The sequence below is a fragment of the Bos taurus genome, chromosome 28, assembly GCF_002263795.3.
Source record: "Bos taurus isolate L1 Dominette 01449 registration number 42190680 breed Hereford chromosome 28, ARS-UCD2.0, whole genome shotgun sequence".
NCBI lineage: Eukaryota > Metazoa > Chordata > Mammalia > Artiodactyla > Bovidae > Bos > Bos taurus.
Window position 1 is genome coordinate 9,687,995 of NC_037355.1, and position 16,144 is coordinate 9,704,138.

Here is a 16,144-nt window from a genome sequence, read left to right on the forward strand (position 1 = left end):
TCTGTTTTGAACCTCTCTCCCATCTCCCTCCCCATCCCACCCCTCTAGGTTGATATAGAGCCCCTGTTTGAGATTCCTGAGCCATACAGCAAATTCGTGTTGGCTCTCTATTTTACATATGGTAATGTAAGTTTCCATGTTACTCCTTCCATACATCTCACCCTCTCCCCCTCTCTCTCCATGTCCATAAGTCTATTCTCTATGTTTGTTTCTCCACTGTTGCCCTGTAAATAAATTCTTCAAAACCATTTTTCTAGATTCCATATATACGCATTAGAATACGGTATTTATCTTTCTCTTTCTGATTCACGTCACTCTGTATAATAGGTTCTAGGTTCATCCACCTCATTAGAAAGTGACTCAAATGTGTTTATTTTATGGCTGAGTAATATTTCATTGTGTATATGTACCACGACTTTTTTATCCATTCATCTGTCGATAGACATATAGGTTGTTTCCATGTTCTAGATATTGTAAATAGTGCTGCAGTGAACAATGGGATACGTGCTTCTCTTTCAAATGTTCTATTTTATAACCATCCTCTTCTCTATTTCTGTTGAAGACTCTATATGGTGAATGATAATCATTGGGTACTTAGGCCATTTAGCATTATGTATCACTTATGTTGAGAGAAGTAGTGAAATACTAAATATAGCTCTTGTTAGAAAAGTTTACAGCCTAGTTAAAATGCCAAAATGAAAACCTGGTGAATTAGAGTTTTTATAGTATTTTACTGAACATATGTGTAGAAGGCACATAAACTATGGATGTTTAGGAAACTGTCTATGCATAGCTTTGCATAAAATACTTGGGAAAGGTTATTTGATACGTCACCAATTTGGAAGATCAAACTATTTAACATAAAGTGAAGAGCCAATTTCAGAATAAAACCATTTCTCATGCAGAACTTTATTTTTTGTGAGATTCCCTGATTGTGTATTTAGTGGTTCCTAGGAAGGAATGGAGAAGGAAATGGCAACCCACTCCAGTGTTCTTGCCTGGAGAATCCCAGGGACGGGGGAGCTTGGTGGGCTGCAGTCTATGGGGTGGCACAGAGTCAGACACGACTGAAGCAACTTAGCAGCAGCAGCAGCAGCAGGAAGGAAAGTTATGACCAACCTAGGTAGCATATTAAAAGCAGAGACATTACTTTGCCAACAAAGGTCCGTCTAGTCAAGGATATGGTTTTTCCAGTGGTCATGTATGGATGTGAGAGTTGGACTGTGAAGACAGCTGAGCGCTGAAGAATGGATGCTTTTGAACTGTGGTGTTGGAGAAGACTCTTGAGAGTCCCTTGGACTGCAAGGAGATCCAACCAGTCCATCCTAAAGGAGATCAGTCCTGGGTTTTCATTGGAAGGACTGATGCTGAAGCTGAAACTCCAATACTTTGGCCACCTGATGTGAAGAACTGACTCATTGGAAAAGACTCTGATGCTGCAAGGGATTGGGGGCAGGAGGAGAAGGGGACGACAGAGGATGAGATGATTGGATGGCATCACCGACTCCATGGACATGAGTTTGGGTGAACTCCGGGAGTTGGTGATTGACAGGGAAGACTAGCTGCTGCGATTCACGGGGTCGCAAAGAGTCGGACACGACTAAGCAACTGAACTGAACTGAGGAGTAAACATTCATAAATTATGCTTTAAGAATTGGTTAGTCTTTGGGACTTTGCTGGTGGTCCAGTGGTTGGGACTTTGCCTTCTAATGCGGAGGTGTGTGTTCAATCCCTGGTGGGGTAGCTAGGATCTCACATGCCTCTTGGTGGAAAAACCACAACATAAACAACGGAAACAGTATTGTAACAATTCAGTGACGACTTCAAAAATGGCCCACATTTAAAAAAAATCTTAAGAAAAAGAAAGAATTGGCTAGTCATTATGGGTCAATATACAAAAATATGTCAAAAACTTTGGTAATATGATTAGTATCATAAGATAGAGCAGAGCATTGCTAATCTCACCAAGAGGGACAGTATTTATAGGCATATTCTTTATGTTATTCATTCTACTGGAAATATGCAAAACTGGCTCAGTAAGTATAGAGTTCATGAAAGCTGACAATAGGATATAAGGTGCATAGAATCTACTATGCAGATTTTAGTAACTAGTTATATGCTGCAAAATGTGCAATGTAGGTAAACTGATGAGAAACCTTCACCCGACAGGGTCTGCATCTTTGGAGGATTGGCATTTGCAGTCTTTGGTTTGCATATACTTAAAGTATCTTAAATGAAGGGATCGTGCACTAGGAACAAGAGATAAGTGCTTTCCTGTCCAAATTGTCTCAGACCCTGCGTTTTCTTACAGCAGTTTGTTAAAACGGCAATTTGCTGGGTAATTGCACGGAGGATTGCGGGAACTACAGTGCTCGACTTTCTTCAGAAGTAAATGGCTGTATAGTGAGGACAGAGAGTACCATATTCCGAATTTAGACGGCCTCAATGATTCATACTGATATCTCATAGCTTATCGCAATCCATAGTTAAGCACTTCTAATAAACTCCGTCCGGTCTTTTTATACTCCAGTATCGGGCACAGGCATTCATCATGTATTTGTTGAATGAGTTTGTTACAGTTCTATGTATCATGCATTTTGTGTGTCTGATCTGTGAGGAGCATGGTGCACCGACACTAGATCCTAAAGAATTCTCATGATGATCGGGGAATAGAGCTAATCTAAATTTAAAAATCACCTTTACTTGGAGGTGATCCGCTCCGGGCATCCGGGTGAAAGATGATTCTTGCCTGAAATCTGAAGTGCCGCGGAAAGTACTGTGGGAGTCCCTTCCGCTCCCACAGGAGAAGGAATCGCGAGCGCAGGTTTAAGGTCAGAGGCCGCAGGTGCAGGAGCCCAGGGAAACAGAAGGGCGCAGGTGGAAGGTTGCGCGCTCATCGGGTGCGCTCCGGCTCCGATACCCGGAGCGGCCAGTAAGCGGCGCTGGGCCTCGGATTTGGTGGCCCCGAGGAGCGGGCTGCGGATTACCTGCAGCAGAGGGGAGCCGGCGAGCTCCTCCCCGCCCGTCCGCCCCCACTCCCCGCCCCCACCGCGGCACTCACCCGGGCTCCGCCAGCTCAGCGCACTCGCTCGGAGGAGCCGGGGCCGAGCAGTCCGCCTGCGGCAGGCGGGGCGCGCGAAGCCAGCGCGGCGGGGCTGCGGGGCCACTTGCCCGCGTCCTCCGGGCCAGGTCGCCCTCCTCCCGCACAGTGCGGCGCAGGGAGGCTCCCGCCTCCGCCGCCCCCGCCCGCCGGCCTCCTCCTCCGCTCTGCAGGCGGGGACCGCCTGGCGCTCGGCACCCAGCAGCCTCGGACCCCTCCCGCCCCCGGCTCCCGGCAGCAGGAACAGCAGCAGCAGGGGACACAGCGAGGGACCGCCACCGCCAGCGACGCCGGGCTCCGCGGGGTTCGGGAGCCGGCCCCTGCAAGAAGGAGCAGAGCCATGGCCGATGGGGGCGAAGGCGAGGATGAGATCCAATTCCTGCGAACTGTAAGCGCCGCGCGTCTCGGGTTCCCCCGGAGGGGGGGCGGCTAGAGGGAGCCGGGGCATCCGCTGGCCGGCAGTCGGCAGTGGGACACGCGGACGGGTAGGGGGCTGCCTCCGACGATGCGGGAGGAGGCGGGCAACTCCCGGGGGGCGCAGGTGTGCGTGCTGGGGCGAGGGAAGGGAGGTACGTGTCTGTGCGCCCGTGTGTAAAGCCCGGAGACGGAGCGTGGCCGGAGCGCGAAGAGCGGCCGGCGGCGCACTGGCTTGGTCCCGGGGCGCTGAGATCGGGAGCCTCGGAGCCCCGGGAGTCTGGGGACTCGGGGGCTGCCGATCCAGCCTGACCGGTCGGCGAGGCTGGGACTTTCGGGGCAGCCGGGGGCACAGTGCAGACTGAGTGGCCGTGGGGAGCGGGGACCGGCGGGGACGCGGTTGTTGCCCGGAATTCCGCTGCGGCGCGGTTTCTCGGCTTTCGGGCTAGACCCGCGCGCAGTCACGCAACCCGGGGATTCGCCTAGTTGGCGTGGCGGGGGTCGGGGAAGCGGGTGCAGGACGTGTCCTGAGACTGCCCCCAAGTCGAGGTGCTGCTCAGGGGAGGGAGAGTCGTCTCCGTGGACATCGAGGTGCCTGGGTTTGGGCCGTTGGTGGTGCTGAGACTGCTCGCAGAACGTGGAAGGGATGGGAAGTGAGTGTCTGTGCACGCGCACGCGGGGGCGGCGGGGGACCTCGCGAACGCGTCGTTCTCTAAATGTTGGCTTATTGAACACTGAGTGCAGCAAAGTGTGTGTGTGTGTGTGTGTGTGTGTGTGTGTGTGTGTGTGTTCGCGTGTGTGTAAGGGCAGGGAGGCTGTCCGGAATTTCCATACTGAGTGGCAGCAGGGAAAGGTTGGCTTCACACTAATAAAATTTTTTCTCCTTAAGTACCTCTTTGCACTGCTCCTTCCTGTCGCTGATTCGTCCGAACGCTGCAGATACTTCCCTGGGTGAGGCTTTGGTCCCCTCGAAGCTGGGACTGGAGAGCTCCTTGGCAAAAGAAAATGTCGTAACTTCTGGTTAAGAATCGCCGGGTTAGCGTTTACAGCATCCATTGGGTCTTTCCTTTCCCTGCACTTGCCTCCTCCTCTCCGAAGGATATTCCCTTCCAGGATTCCCTCCACCTCCCATCCCCCCGCCAAAGACTGCAGTTTCTCTAGTCTCTTCTTTCCCCAACAGTGAAAAAGCTGTCGCTGCCCACTTACAATTACCCCACAGTCACACACAATTAGAGCGAGACTTAGGTTTTGAAATATTAACCAGATAGCAACTTCTGGGTGCAAAAAGAGCCTAGATGATGTATTTGGGTCCTGAACGAGTGAAAACAGTACATTTGTCCAAGAGCGTTCTAAGTGGCCTGTTTTTCCATTTAGCTCTTCTAATTTTTTTTTTTTTTGCACTCATTTTTGCTTGGGGGTAGGGGCTTTAGAAAGAATAAAATCCAGGGTACACATCAGATTGGCCAGTGATTTGATCTAATAGCTGCGAGTCATGCACCATTACATATGCTCTTGGTGGTACTACTGCTCCACCACCCAGCTCTAAAGAACCAGTTCAGGAAAACCTTGCTCATCAGGAGTATTTTCAGCCTACTAGTAAGACAGTTTACCTTTATTTATTTATTTATTTATTAGTGGAAAACTGTCTATATGCTTTTCTAATAACTAATAAAAAGCCACATGAAAAGATGTTTCTCAGTACCGTGAAAGCTTTTGTTTGGGTGGGTAAAATATTTAGTTGCAGTGTAATCTCTAAGTTCAATTTTTTTTCATACTCCATAGGGTTAAAATTAGCTAGAAAATTTTGGAAGGCTCTGTGCACTCAAGGCCTTCCTGTAGGCTTAAATGTTAAGCGGAGCTCATGGAGGTGGTGTTATCAGAATACTTAATGGGGACCGAGGTAATGTGCTTGCTGATGGGCTTCTGTACATATAAAGTAATGTTAAGTCTGTGCCCCTGGACAGCTGCCTGTCAGCCCCAGCGACACCTTTGATAAGTGGGTCCTGGGTAGAGATCTGGCAGTCCTAGGCTGGGATTTTTCTTTTAATAAAACATCCGTAGGCTGTTGTGCTGATGATAAATGACCTTGAAGGAGGTAGCTTGGTGGAGCAGGGGAATTTTTTTGGTGTGGTGTGGCATGAACATCTAAATGGAAAACATGCCTTTCCCCCTAAATTTTAGTTTTAATACAGAATCTCTCAAACCTTTTCTCACTCCTCTGTCTGCCCTTGCTCCTTTCTATTTTATTCTGTTAATCTGAGAATGTTGTTGGTTCAGAAATGTTAATGGAAGTAGGAATGGAGAGAATGTAGTTCTTACCTTTTTTGAGGGGGGAGCATTTTTTTCTCTGTGTTTTTGGTAGCCCAGGGAGTATTAACAACCTGCGCATCTACATAAAATGGTTACAGATTATGGATAACTGTCCTGCTTAAAAAAAAAAAAAAAGTCAAACTGTTAGTCATTAAAAGGCCATAATGGTGAATTTGACCAGACATATCGTATATTCTGAGTAGAGCACCTTAAATATTTTCGTGGATTTTTATTCAAGCACAGCAGTGCATTGTTGAATCTTTGGCATCTTTGTGTCCACAGAAAGATTTTCTTCTTCCGTCTTCTTCTTGCAGAGGTTTATGATCACTGTAAAAGAAGCAAAAGTAAAGCCTTGAATGGATTCTGTCCCTGAGTTATGTCTGCTGCTGTTAATTAATCAGTTAATTAATTCTTCATTTGTAAAGGGGAGTTTTGTCACTGTTTAGCCCCTGTTGGTCTCTCTCCTAGCTCTTTTCCATTATGCAGTTGTGAGTTTGCTAATATTCTTTTTAAACGCTTACACAGATGAAAGATTATCATCCATTCAGTGGCTTTCCCACCAGCTAGAAGCAAGCCTACTCTGATATGTTTATCTGTGAGAGAAATTAAGAATATATACATGTAAACGCTGAACATGCTGGACACTTAGAAGAATCCTATTGTGAAATACATCTTCAGCCCATAATGGATTTTATTCACTATCATTTCCACACACAACCATGATTTGGGACGTGTTGTTTATTTTATTTTAAAAATATCCTTAGCTTACCAGAATAGCGATGATGAAATCCCTTAACTGTAAGCAAACTATGATGTAAAATACTGGAGTTGATTTTTCCTAAGTGCTTCGCTTTTCTTTCATTTTGTGTAAGCACAGAGGAGTTACTCTGGGGGTGTGCTGTGTATTGTAGTTTTGCGTTTATGCAAAGGTTGAGACTTCAGACTTAATCCAGGTTGCAGAATTTCTTCTGATAGGAATGTGTCTTCCTTTGCAGAATGAAATATTTCACCATAAATTTCTTCTCAATGCTTCCACATCTGACTTGCTGTTGATAGGAAGCTTTTCAGAAAGGATTCAGCAATTAATGGTGAAAGAAAGTGAAAGTCGCTCAGTTGTGTCTGACTGTGTGACTGCAGGGACTGTATAGTCCACGGCATTCTCCAGGCTGCAATACTGGAGTGGGTAGACTTTCCCTTCTGCAGGAGATCTTCCCAACCCAGGGATCAAACCCAGGTCCTCCCGCTTTGCAGACGGATTCTTTACCAGCTGAGCCACAAGAGTGATTATAACGTGTAAATGCCAGTGTACAACTCAGGGAAATAGATCAGACTGGAATGTGTAGCCCCAGTTTATAGAGGTCCAGGCAGGTTAACTGTACAAAGTCAGCTGCTCAGCCGTGTGGAACCAAGACTAAAACTCAGATCTTAGGTGGATGTCTTTTCCAGGAGAGAAAGCCTGCTTTATCAGCTGCTGAAGTGTGTTTTTGGTTTACAGCGAAGAGGAGACACAGTCAGTTTTCTTAGCTATGGGAATGGCACAGAGTACAAACCAGATTCTGGGTGAGCACTTTTTGCTCCCTTGATAATGAAGGCATGAGGAGCTATCAGTAGGTATGCACTGTGGTATTTTCTTTTCTTTTCCCAAGGAACTGTTGGAAAGCCGACCCAGGCTTATTTTTTTCACTTATTTTTCTTAATCTAGAAATTGGTGTGTGCACATTGGCAGGAAGGGCAGGATCTGAAACACTTAGGGCACTAATTTACTTGACATTCCATCTTGTTTGTCCTTTGGCTTTAGATAAGTGTTTTTATCAAGGCTGAATGGCCAGAGAAAGGATTACAACTTCTGGGTGATTGTGCTTCTGTAAATAGCCCTTGGGGAAGAGGGAGTGATGACAAGGCACGCATTTGTCTCCCGAAACTCTGACATTATGGAGATTTTGTTAATTTAAAAAAACGTTTGTTGAATACCTTCTATGTGCCTGGCATGATGCTAGGTATTAAGGATTCAGTGTAAGGAAAACAAGTGGTCTGCAATTATAATTGCAAAGCAAAGATTTAGAGGCTGGCATGGAACAATTAGATGGGAAAAGCACATGTAGAAACGCCGAGATACTTGGGTAGGAAGAGACCATTGGAAAACATTACCCTGTCTTCCCCTGTGTCTCCTTCCCCTGTCATTATGCAGATAAAGCAAAGCTCAGAGAGGTGAAATGGTTTGGCCCAGCATCACACTGCAGATTAATGACTGTCTTGGTTCAGACCCCTGTAATAGAATACCAGGGACTGTGTGGTTTAAACAACAAACATTTATTTCTTATGGTTCTGGAGTTTGGTGGAGCCAAGATCAAGGTGCCGGCAGATCTAGTATGTGATGAGGACTCTCTTCCTGGTTTGAGATGCCTGTCTTCTTGTTGTATCCTCATATAGCTGAGAGAAAAATCATCTCTCTTATGTTTCTTCTATTTACTTATTTTTAAACATTTTATATTAGAGTTTAGCAGATTCACAGTGTTGTGATAGTTTCAGGTGGACACCAAAGTGACTCAGCCATACATACACATGTATCCATTCTCCCCCAAACTCCTCTCACATCCAGGCTGCCATATAACATTGAGCAGAGTTTCCCTGTGCTATGCTTGTTGATTATCCACGTAAAATACAGCAATGTGTACATGTTGATCCCCAACTCCCTAACTATCCTTTCCCCTCATCCTTTCCCTCCTGGTAACCATAAATTCATTCTCTAAGTCTGTGAGTCTGTTTCTTCTTGTAAGGGCACTAACACCATTAACAAGGGTCCCACCCTCATGGTCTAATTACCTCTCCTACTTCCTGATACTGTCCCCTTGGGAGTTAGGATTTCAACACAGGAGACTTGGGAGTATGCAAACATTCAGCCCATAATAGCAGCATTACTACTGCTACTGATGCTAAGTTGCTTCAGTCGTGTCCGACTCTGGGCGACCCCATAGACGGCAGCCAACCAGGCTCCCCCGTCCCTGGGATTCTCCAGGCAAGAACACTGGAGTGGGTTGCCATTTCCTTCTCCAATGCATAGAAGTGAAAAGTGAAAGTGAAGTTGCTCAGTCATGTCCAACTCTTTGCGACCCCATGGACTGCAGCCTACCAGGCTCCTCCATCCGTGGGATTTTCCAGGCAAGAGTACTGAAGTGGGGTGCCATTGCCTTCTCTGATAGCAGCATTAGAGTAAGGCAAAGTATGTGACAATCTCTGAAGAATTGCTCATAATTCTGGATTATTAGCACAGCATTCTTTGTACAGTAGATCTAAGTCCACCTGTTCCATTTTAGACTTATTGTTGCCTTCACAGGGTTCATTGTCTAAATCTGGCCTCTTGTCCTAGCTGCTGACAAGGACATTTCTTTCTTCCTTTCTAAAGTTGCAATCCCGCTTATGTCTCAGATCTCAGTACAGTACTTGCTCGCTGGTCCACGATGGGCATCTTGCATGCATTCCATCCTTTCTCTGCCTCCCTCTCCACTTGTTCCCTCTGGTCAATCTTGAATCATGCTAAGTTCTTCTGTCTTAAAATTCCTTTGTTTGACCCTAGCCTTCTTTCACCACTCAACTCCTTAAGATGTGGTCTCCACCCACTGCTTGTCTCCACCACTCCAGGTAAGTGTTAGCTCACTTGTGTTAAAATCACTTGAGTAGATGATATGACAGTAACCTCCTCTGTGCCAAATCTAAATATTCCCCCCCAATCCTGTTCCTTGAGACCTCACCAAACTCTACCAACCTGGCTCTCCTTTTGGAAGCTCCTCTGTCTGCCTCTGGAGCTAGGATACATTTTAAGTTATTTTTGTAGATTTCCAGTCACACTTTTTTGGGGTTCTTTTCACTTTGTCTACTCCAAATCTTTAGTTGTCCCCAAAGCTGCTGTCCTATTTCTAGTTCTCACTCTTCTGTCTTCGTGAGCTTATCTGTGCCTCACGGTCTGGGATCCTTGGGGTAATAGAGTTTGAAAAGCATAACTGTGGCTTCATCCAGCTCTGGGAGCCAAAGGAATGACACGAACTTTCCCAGTGCTGTTTCTTTGCATAGAAGAAACCCTCCCATATCTGCTGGCCTTTGGACTCTCATTTCCAGCTGCCTACGGCCTGTTTTAACAGGCCTCCTACTCTGTACACACCATCCCCTCCTACTCTGTACACACCATCCTGAGTATGTGTGCATTCTGTCCCCCAGTGGCTCTTCTTCCCAGTGGTTGTGCATTGGCCAGTGGGTCTGGCTTAAACATACCAGTGTGATCCTAATCTCCAGAAAAGCACCTGAGTCCACCAGGACCTAGTTTAGGGACTCATGAAAGTTTTTAAAAAATTTCCTGAAAACCTAAAGATACTAAGCGCATTAGTTCAGTTCTTTTTGTTCCTCTCATTCTTTATTTGTCATCACCTCCTGTCACTGTTTCCCTGGCCACCTAGCTCAGGTCTAGATTTCTTTCACACCCCAGCACTTGTGCTAGCCCTCGTCATTCCCCCTTTCCCAGCCACTGCAGCTCACCTTGGATCCTCCTGCCTTTGCATCCCCTTAACCCCCTTGTGTTCCTGCCACCACTCCTTGGTTCTGAATTCCTGGCATACACAGTCTGACTTCTCTCCTTGAATCAGAATAATCTGATTCTTGACACCTTACTTGGGTTCCCCATCGTGCAAGGTCTCACCCTTGTGAGGAAATAATGAGAGGACAGTGACTGAGACACGTGAACGAAGCAAGAAGGGGAATAGAGGAAGGGCTAAGTGAGTCTGAGTGATAGGGGCTGCCCAGGAGAGACCCTGGGTTCATTTCACAATCTGTTCTTCAAATAAGAAGCTTCTAGATGGTGAGGTGATTTCCTGGGCATTACAGGGGCATCTAGTGGAGAGATTTTATCCACTTACTTTCGTCTTCATTAATTATGAGAAGAATGTTGGGATGGGGACTTGGCCATTAAGTGATTGGGTAACTTTGGGATTGGTGAGGGTCCCATAAAAATTCTTTTGGGAACTGAAAAATGGGGAATTGTTTACCTCTGAGCGGCTCATTGTCTTGTGAAGAGTCCTGGGGTCAGCCAGACTCAAACCATTTAGAAGAATGAGTGTAATAAAACCTTGCCCTGGGACTGGCCATCACATTTTTTCCCCCACAATATCATCCATTGTCATTTATTTGTAATAAACAGTCAAACAAATGCATTAGATTCAGAATCTAGAAGCTGAAGGATAGTTTCTTCTATATCTTTTTTCCCTTATGCTTTCAACAAATATATATTTTGTACCTATGATGCGCTATGTATAACAAGCACATCAACTATTATTGTGGATTAAAAAAAATTTCATATGACCATTGGCTGCTTAGAAGTTCATAGACAAATAAGGGGCCCTTTAGCACAAGCATAGAACATCATATGTTAATAATACATTCTGTGAACAAATATTGGACATGCATACTTTGGATGATTCTGGGGGTTCCTGGGTATTTTCATCTTTGTGGATCACAGCATCAGCAACTAAACTCGTAGTGATGTCTTGCTCTCCAACATCTCAGCTTTGAAGTGCTTCTCTGGCTTCCCTTTTTTTCCTTGGGCTGGTGAAGAATTGACCCATATTTCTGGGATTTCCTAAACATTATAGATAGTTGGCCTCAAAGCCCAGATAAAAAGCTGCTCTTCCTGCTTCCAGTGGCCCAGTAAGAGTCCTACAATGATGTTTCTTCTGGAAATCGAAACTTGAAGTTTTCCATGTTGCTGACTTGGGGTGTTCAGAGTTGCCTCTGTGCCCATTATCCAAGCAGAGTTCTGTCCACAGAGCAAGAACCACTAACACGTGTGCCCAGATGAGACCTCCACTAGGCAACGGTGCCTGGCACCTACTGTCGCCAGGCAATCGTAAGTATTTGCCAGTTTCTTGAAGAAGAACTTAACTCTCACTGGGGAGCCAAGGCAGATGCAGGGCACAGTGGGTGGAACAGTGGAAACAGTGTCAGACTTTATTTTTCTGGGCTCCAAAATCACTGCAAATGGTGACTGCAGCCATGAAATTAAAAGATGCTTACTCCTTGGAAGGAAAGTTATGATCAACCTAGATAGCATATTGAAAAGCAGAGACATTACTTTGCCAACAAAGGTCCGTCTAGTCAAGGCTATGGTTTTTCCAGTGGTCATGTATGGATGTGAGAGTTGGACTGTAAAGAAGGCTGAGTGCCGAAGAATTGATGCTTTTGAACTGTGGTGTTGGAGAAGACTCTTGAGAGTCCCTTGGACTGCAAGGAGATCCAACCAGTCCATTCTAAAGGAGATCAGCCTTGGGTGTTCCTTGGAAGGAATGATGCTAAAGCTGAAACTCCAGTACTTTGGCCACCTCATGCGAATTGACTCATTTGGAGAAGACTCTGATGTTGGGAGGGATTGGGGGCAGGAGGAGAAGGGGACAACAGAGGATGAGATGGCTGGATGGCATCACTGACTCGATGGACGTGAGTTTGGGTGAACTTCGGGAGTTGGTGATGGACAGAGAGGCCTGGCGTGCTGCGATTCATGGGTTTGCAAAGAGTCGGACACGACTGAGCGACTGAACTGAACTGAACTGAACTGAAAGTCTGTGTTTATTTTACACACACAAAGACATTTTCATGTGGAAATTCTGGTCACACACACGAAAGAAAGATATTTCATATTTATTTTATGGAATATTTCAAAATATTCCATATTTCTTTTTACCAAATTTTGATCATAAAGTACTTCAGGGACACGTACAATTATGATCCCATCGGGTAGAACACAGTCCTTTCAGAGAAGAACAGCACGTTGAAGGATGATTAGGGTACTTGAAAACGTTAGCAGGGACAGATACTCGCCCACACTCACTGAATTGAATCCTCGGCACTCTTTTATCTCTCTCGTTATAGAATATTCCCTCCATCCCCTTTGGTCCTGGACACATCTGACATGATGTCTTTTAAGAGTGCCCATTGTTGGGAGTTATGATCGGCTTACAAGTTCTGGCTGGTAGGTTCAGTGACATGTCAGGAGAACATTTCCTCTTGAGTCACAGACAAATGAAAAGCTGGAATGAACTGTTTCTGATTGATGGCTGTCAAAGAAGCTTAAAGCCTCCAGTTCTGCTGCTGTCCTCTTTGTGACAGTAAAGGGGACCATCATCTCCTGAAGAGGGGGTATTATTACTGAGTTTAAAAGTCTCGCTGCTGCTTCAGAGAAGTGCATCGCTCAGGAAAGCCTGCAAATATTAGCCCAGCTTGAGTCCTGCTCATGCAAAAGAGGATGAATGAATTGGGAAAGGAGAAGCAATAATTGTGGTCCCATCCCTTTCTGCTCCAGTGTCCTGTTTTTTCTTTATTTTTTTCCCTGTGAGGCTGCTTTATTATCCATCCACCTGTCTGTCTGTCTATCTGTTTGAGGTACAGTTCACAAATACCATTTTATTAGTTTTAGATATGCAACATAATGATAGTGATATTTGTATATATTGCAAAATGATCAGCATGTTTGGTTGAACATCCATCACCACATGTAAAGATTTTATATTTTTTTCTGTGATAGGATCTTTCCTGTGATAGGAACTTTTTTACACTCATTTCACATGCTAGCAAGGTAATGTTCAAAATCCTTCAAGCTAGGCTTCAATAGTATGTGAACTGAGAAGTTCCAGATATACAAGCTGGATTTAGAAAAGGCAGAGGAATCAGAGATCAAATTGCCAACATCCTTTGGATCATAGAAAAGGCAAGGGAATTCCAGAAAAACATCTATTTCTGCTTCATTGACTATGCTAAATCCTTTGACTGTGTGGATCACAACAAACTGTGGAAAATTCTTAAAGAGATGGGAATGCCAGATCACTTTACCTGCCTCCTGAGAAACCTGTCTGCAGGTCCAGAAGCAACAGTTAGAACTGAACATGGAACAAAAGACTAGTTCAGAATTTGGAAAGTAGTATGTAAAGGCTGTGTATCATTACCCTGCTTATTTAACTTATATGCAGAGTACATCATGTGAAATGCCAGGCTGTATGACTCACAAGCTGGAATCAAGATTGCTGGAGGAATATCAACCTCAGATATGCAGATGATACCACTTTTAATGGCAGAAAGTGAAGAGGAGCTAAAGAGCCTCTTGAGAATGAAAGAGGAGAGTGAAAAAGCTGGCTTAAAACTCAACATTCAAAAAACTTAAGATCATGGCATCCAGTCCCATCACTTCATGGCAAATAGATGGGGAAAAAGTGTAAACAGTGACAGATTTTATTTTCTTGGACTCCAGTATCACTATGGACAGTGACTGTAGCCAGGAAATTAAAAGATGCTTGCTTATGGAAAGAAAAGCTACAACAAACCTAGGCAGCGTTTAAATAGCAAAGATGTCACTTTGCCAACAAAGATCCATTTACTCAAAGCTGTTGTTTTTCCAGCAGTCATATATGGATGTGAGAGTTGGACCATAAAGAAGGCTGAGTGCTAAAGAATTGATGCCTTTGAACTGCGGTGCTGGAGAAGACTCTTGAGGGTCCCTTGGACTGCAAGGAGGTCAAACCAGTCAATCCTATAAGAAATGAACCCAGAATATTCATTGGAAGGACTGACACTGAAGCTGAAGCTTCAATACTTTGGCCACCGGATGGAGCTGAAGCTCCAATACTTTGGCCACTGACTCGTTGGAAAAGACCATGATGCTGGGAAAGATTGAAGGCGGGAGGAGAAGGGGGTGACTGAGGATGAGATGGTTGGATGGCATCACCGACTCGATGGACATGTTTGAGCAAATTCCAGGAAATAGTGAAGAACAGGGAAGCCTGGTGTGCTACAGTCCATTGGGGTTGCAAACAGACATGACATAGTGACTGAACAACAGCAACAGGTACTTTTAAGATCTTCTGTCTTAGCAACTTTCAGACACACAATACAGTAATATCATACTGACTGTAATCACCATACTTTACATTATATTCCTGTGTTAGTTGCTCAGTCGTGTCCGACTCTCAGCGACCCCATGGACTGTAGCCCGCCAAGGCTCCTCTGCCCGTGGAATTCTCCAGGCAAGAATACTGGAGTGGGTTGCTATTTCCTTCTCCAGGGGATCTTCCCGACCCAGGGATTGAACCTGGGTATCCTGCATTGCAGACAGATGCTTTACCGTCTGAGCTACTAGGGAAGCCCCTAGTATTATATTCCTAGGAGTTATTTATTTCATAACTAAAATCAAGGAGGTTTGTACCTTTTGACTTCCTTCATCCATTTTGCCACCACCCCCCCTTCCTCCCTCAGTTCAGTTCAGTTGCTCAGTCGTGTCTGACTCTTTTCGACCCCATGAATCGCAGCACGCCAGGCCTCCCTGTCCATCACCAACTCCCAGAGTTCACTCAGACTCACGTCCATCGAGTCAGTGATGCCATCCAGCCATCTCATCCTCTGTCGTCCCCTTCTCCTCCTGCCCCCAATCCCTCCCAGCATCAGATAATGAGTCAACTCTCCCAGCATCACAGTCTTTTCCAATGAGTCAAGTCTTCAACCACCAATTTGTTCTCCGTGAGTCTGGTGGTTTTGTTTTTGTTTTTAGTTTCTCATTATAAGTGAGATCGTACAGTGTTGTCTTTGTCTGACTTATTTCACTTAGCTTAATACCCTCATGGTCCATTTGTATTGTTGCACATGGCAAGATTTCATTCTTTTTTATGGCTGAATGATATTTCATTGTGTGTGTATTTGATTCATGCATATAAATACTCAGAAGTGGGATTTTTGGATCATATGGTAGTTTTTTCTATTTTAATTTTTTTGAGGATTCTCAGTACTGTTTTCCATAGTGGCTGAACCAGCTTATATTCCCAACATTGCACAAGAGTTTTCTTTTCTTTGTGTCTTTACCAACACTTATTATTTCTTATCTTTTTGAGAAAAGCCATTCTAGTGGGGTTATGTGATAGTTCTCTGTTTTTTTTTTTTGCCATTTTACATATCTTCCTTTTTTTATTTAGCTCACTGTGGTTTTGATTAATCTTCTCTTTGAGTTCATTTTGAAATATTTGTGGAGTACCTACTGTGTATCAGGGGCCATTCTGTGTGCTAGAACTCCAAAGTATCTGAGCTTGTTCCTGGGTTTCTTTTTTTAAAGTTTATTGTATTAAAGTATAGTTGATTTACAATGTTGTGTTAATTTCTGCTGTATAGCAGAGCGACTCGGTTATACATACATACATTCTTTTTCATATTCTTTTCCATCATGATTTATCACAGGATATTCAATACAGTTCCCTGTGCTGTACGGTGGGACCTCATTGTTTATCCTTCCTGTGTGTGATACTT

General features: G+C 44.8%; 1 protein-coding gene across 1 annotated transcript in view; it reads left to right on the forward strand.

The window, feature by feature from the left end:
• Window positions 1-3,353: 3,353 nt before the first annotated feature.
• The window catches only part of RYR2 (ryanodine receptor 2), an 827,636-nt gene continuing 814,845 nt past the window's right edge, over window positions 3,354-16,144 (forward strand). The window contains exon 1 of the mRNA XM_059882653.1: window positions 3,354-3,488. Within this exon, the coding sequence (XP_059738636.1) occupies window positions 3,441-3,488 (48 nt within the window). The 5' untranslated portion in view covers window positions 3,354-3,440. The remainder of the gene's footprint in view (window positions 3,489-16,144) is intronic.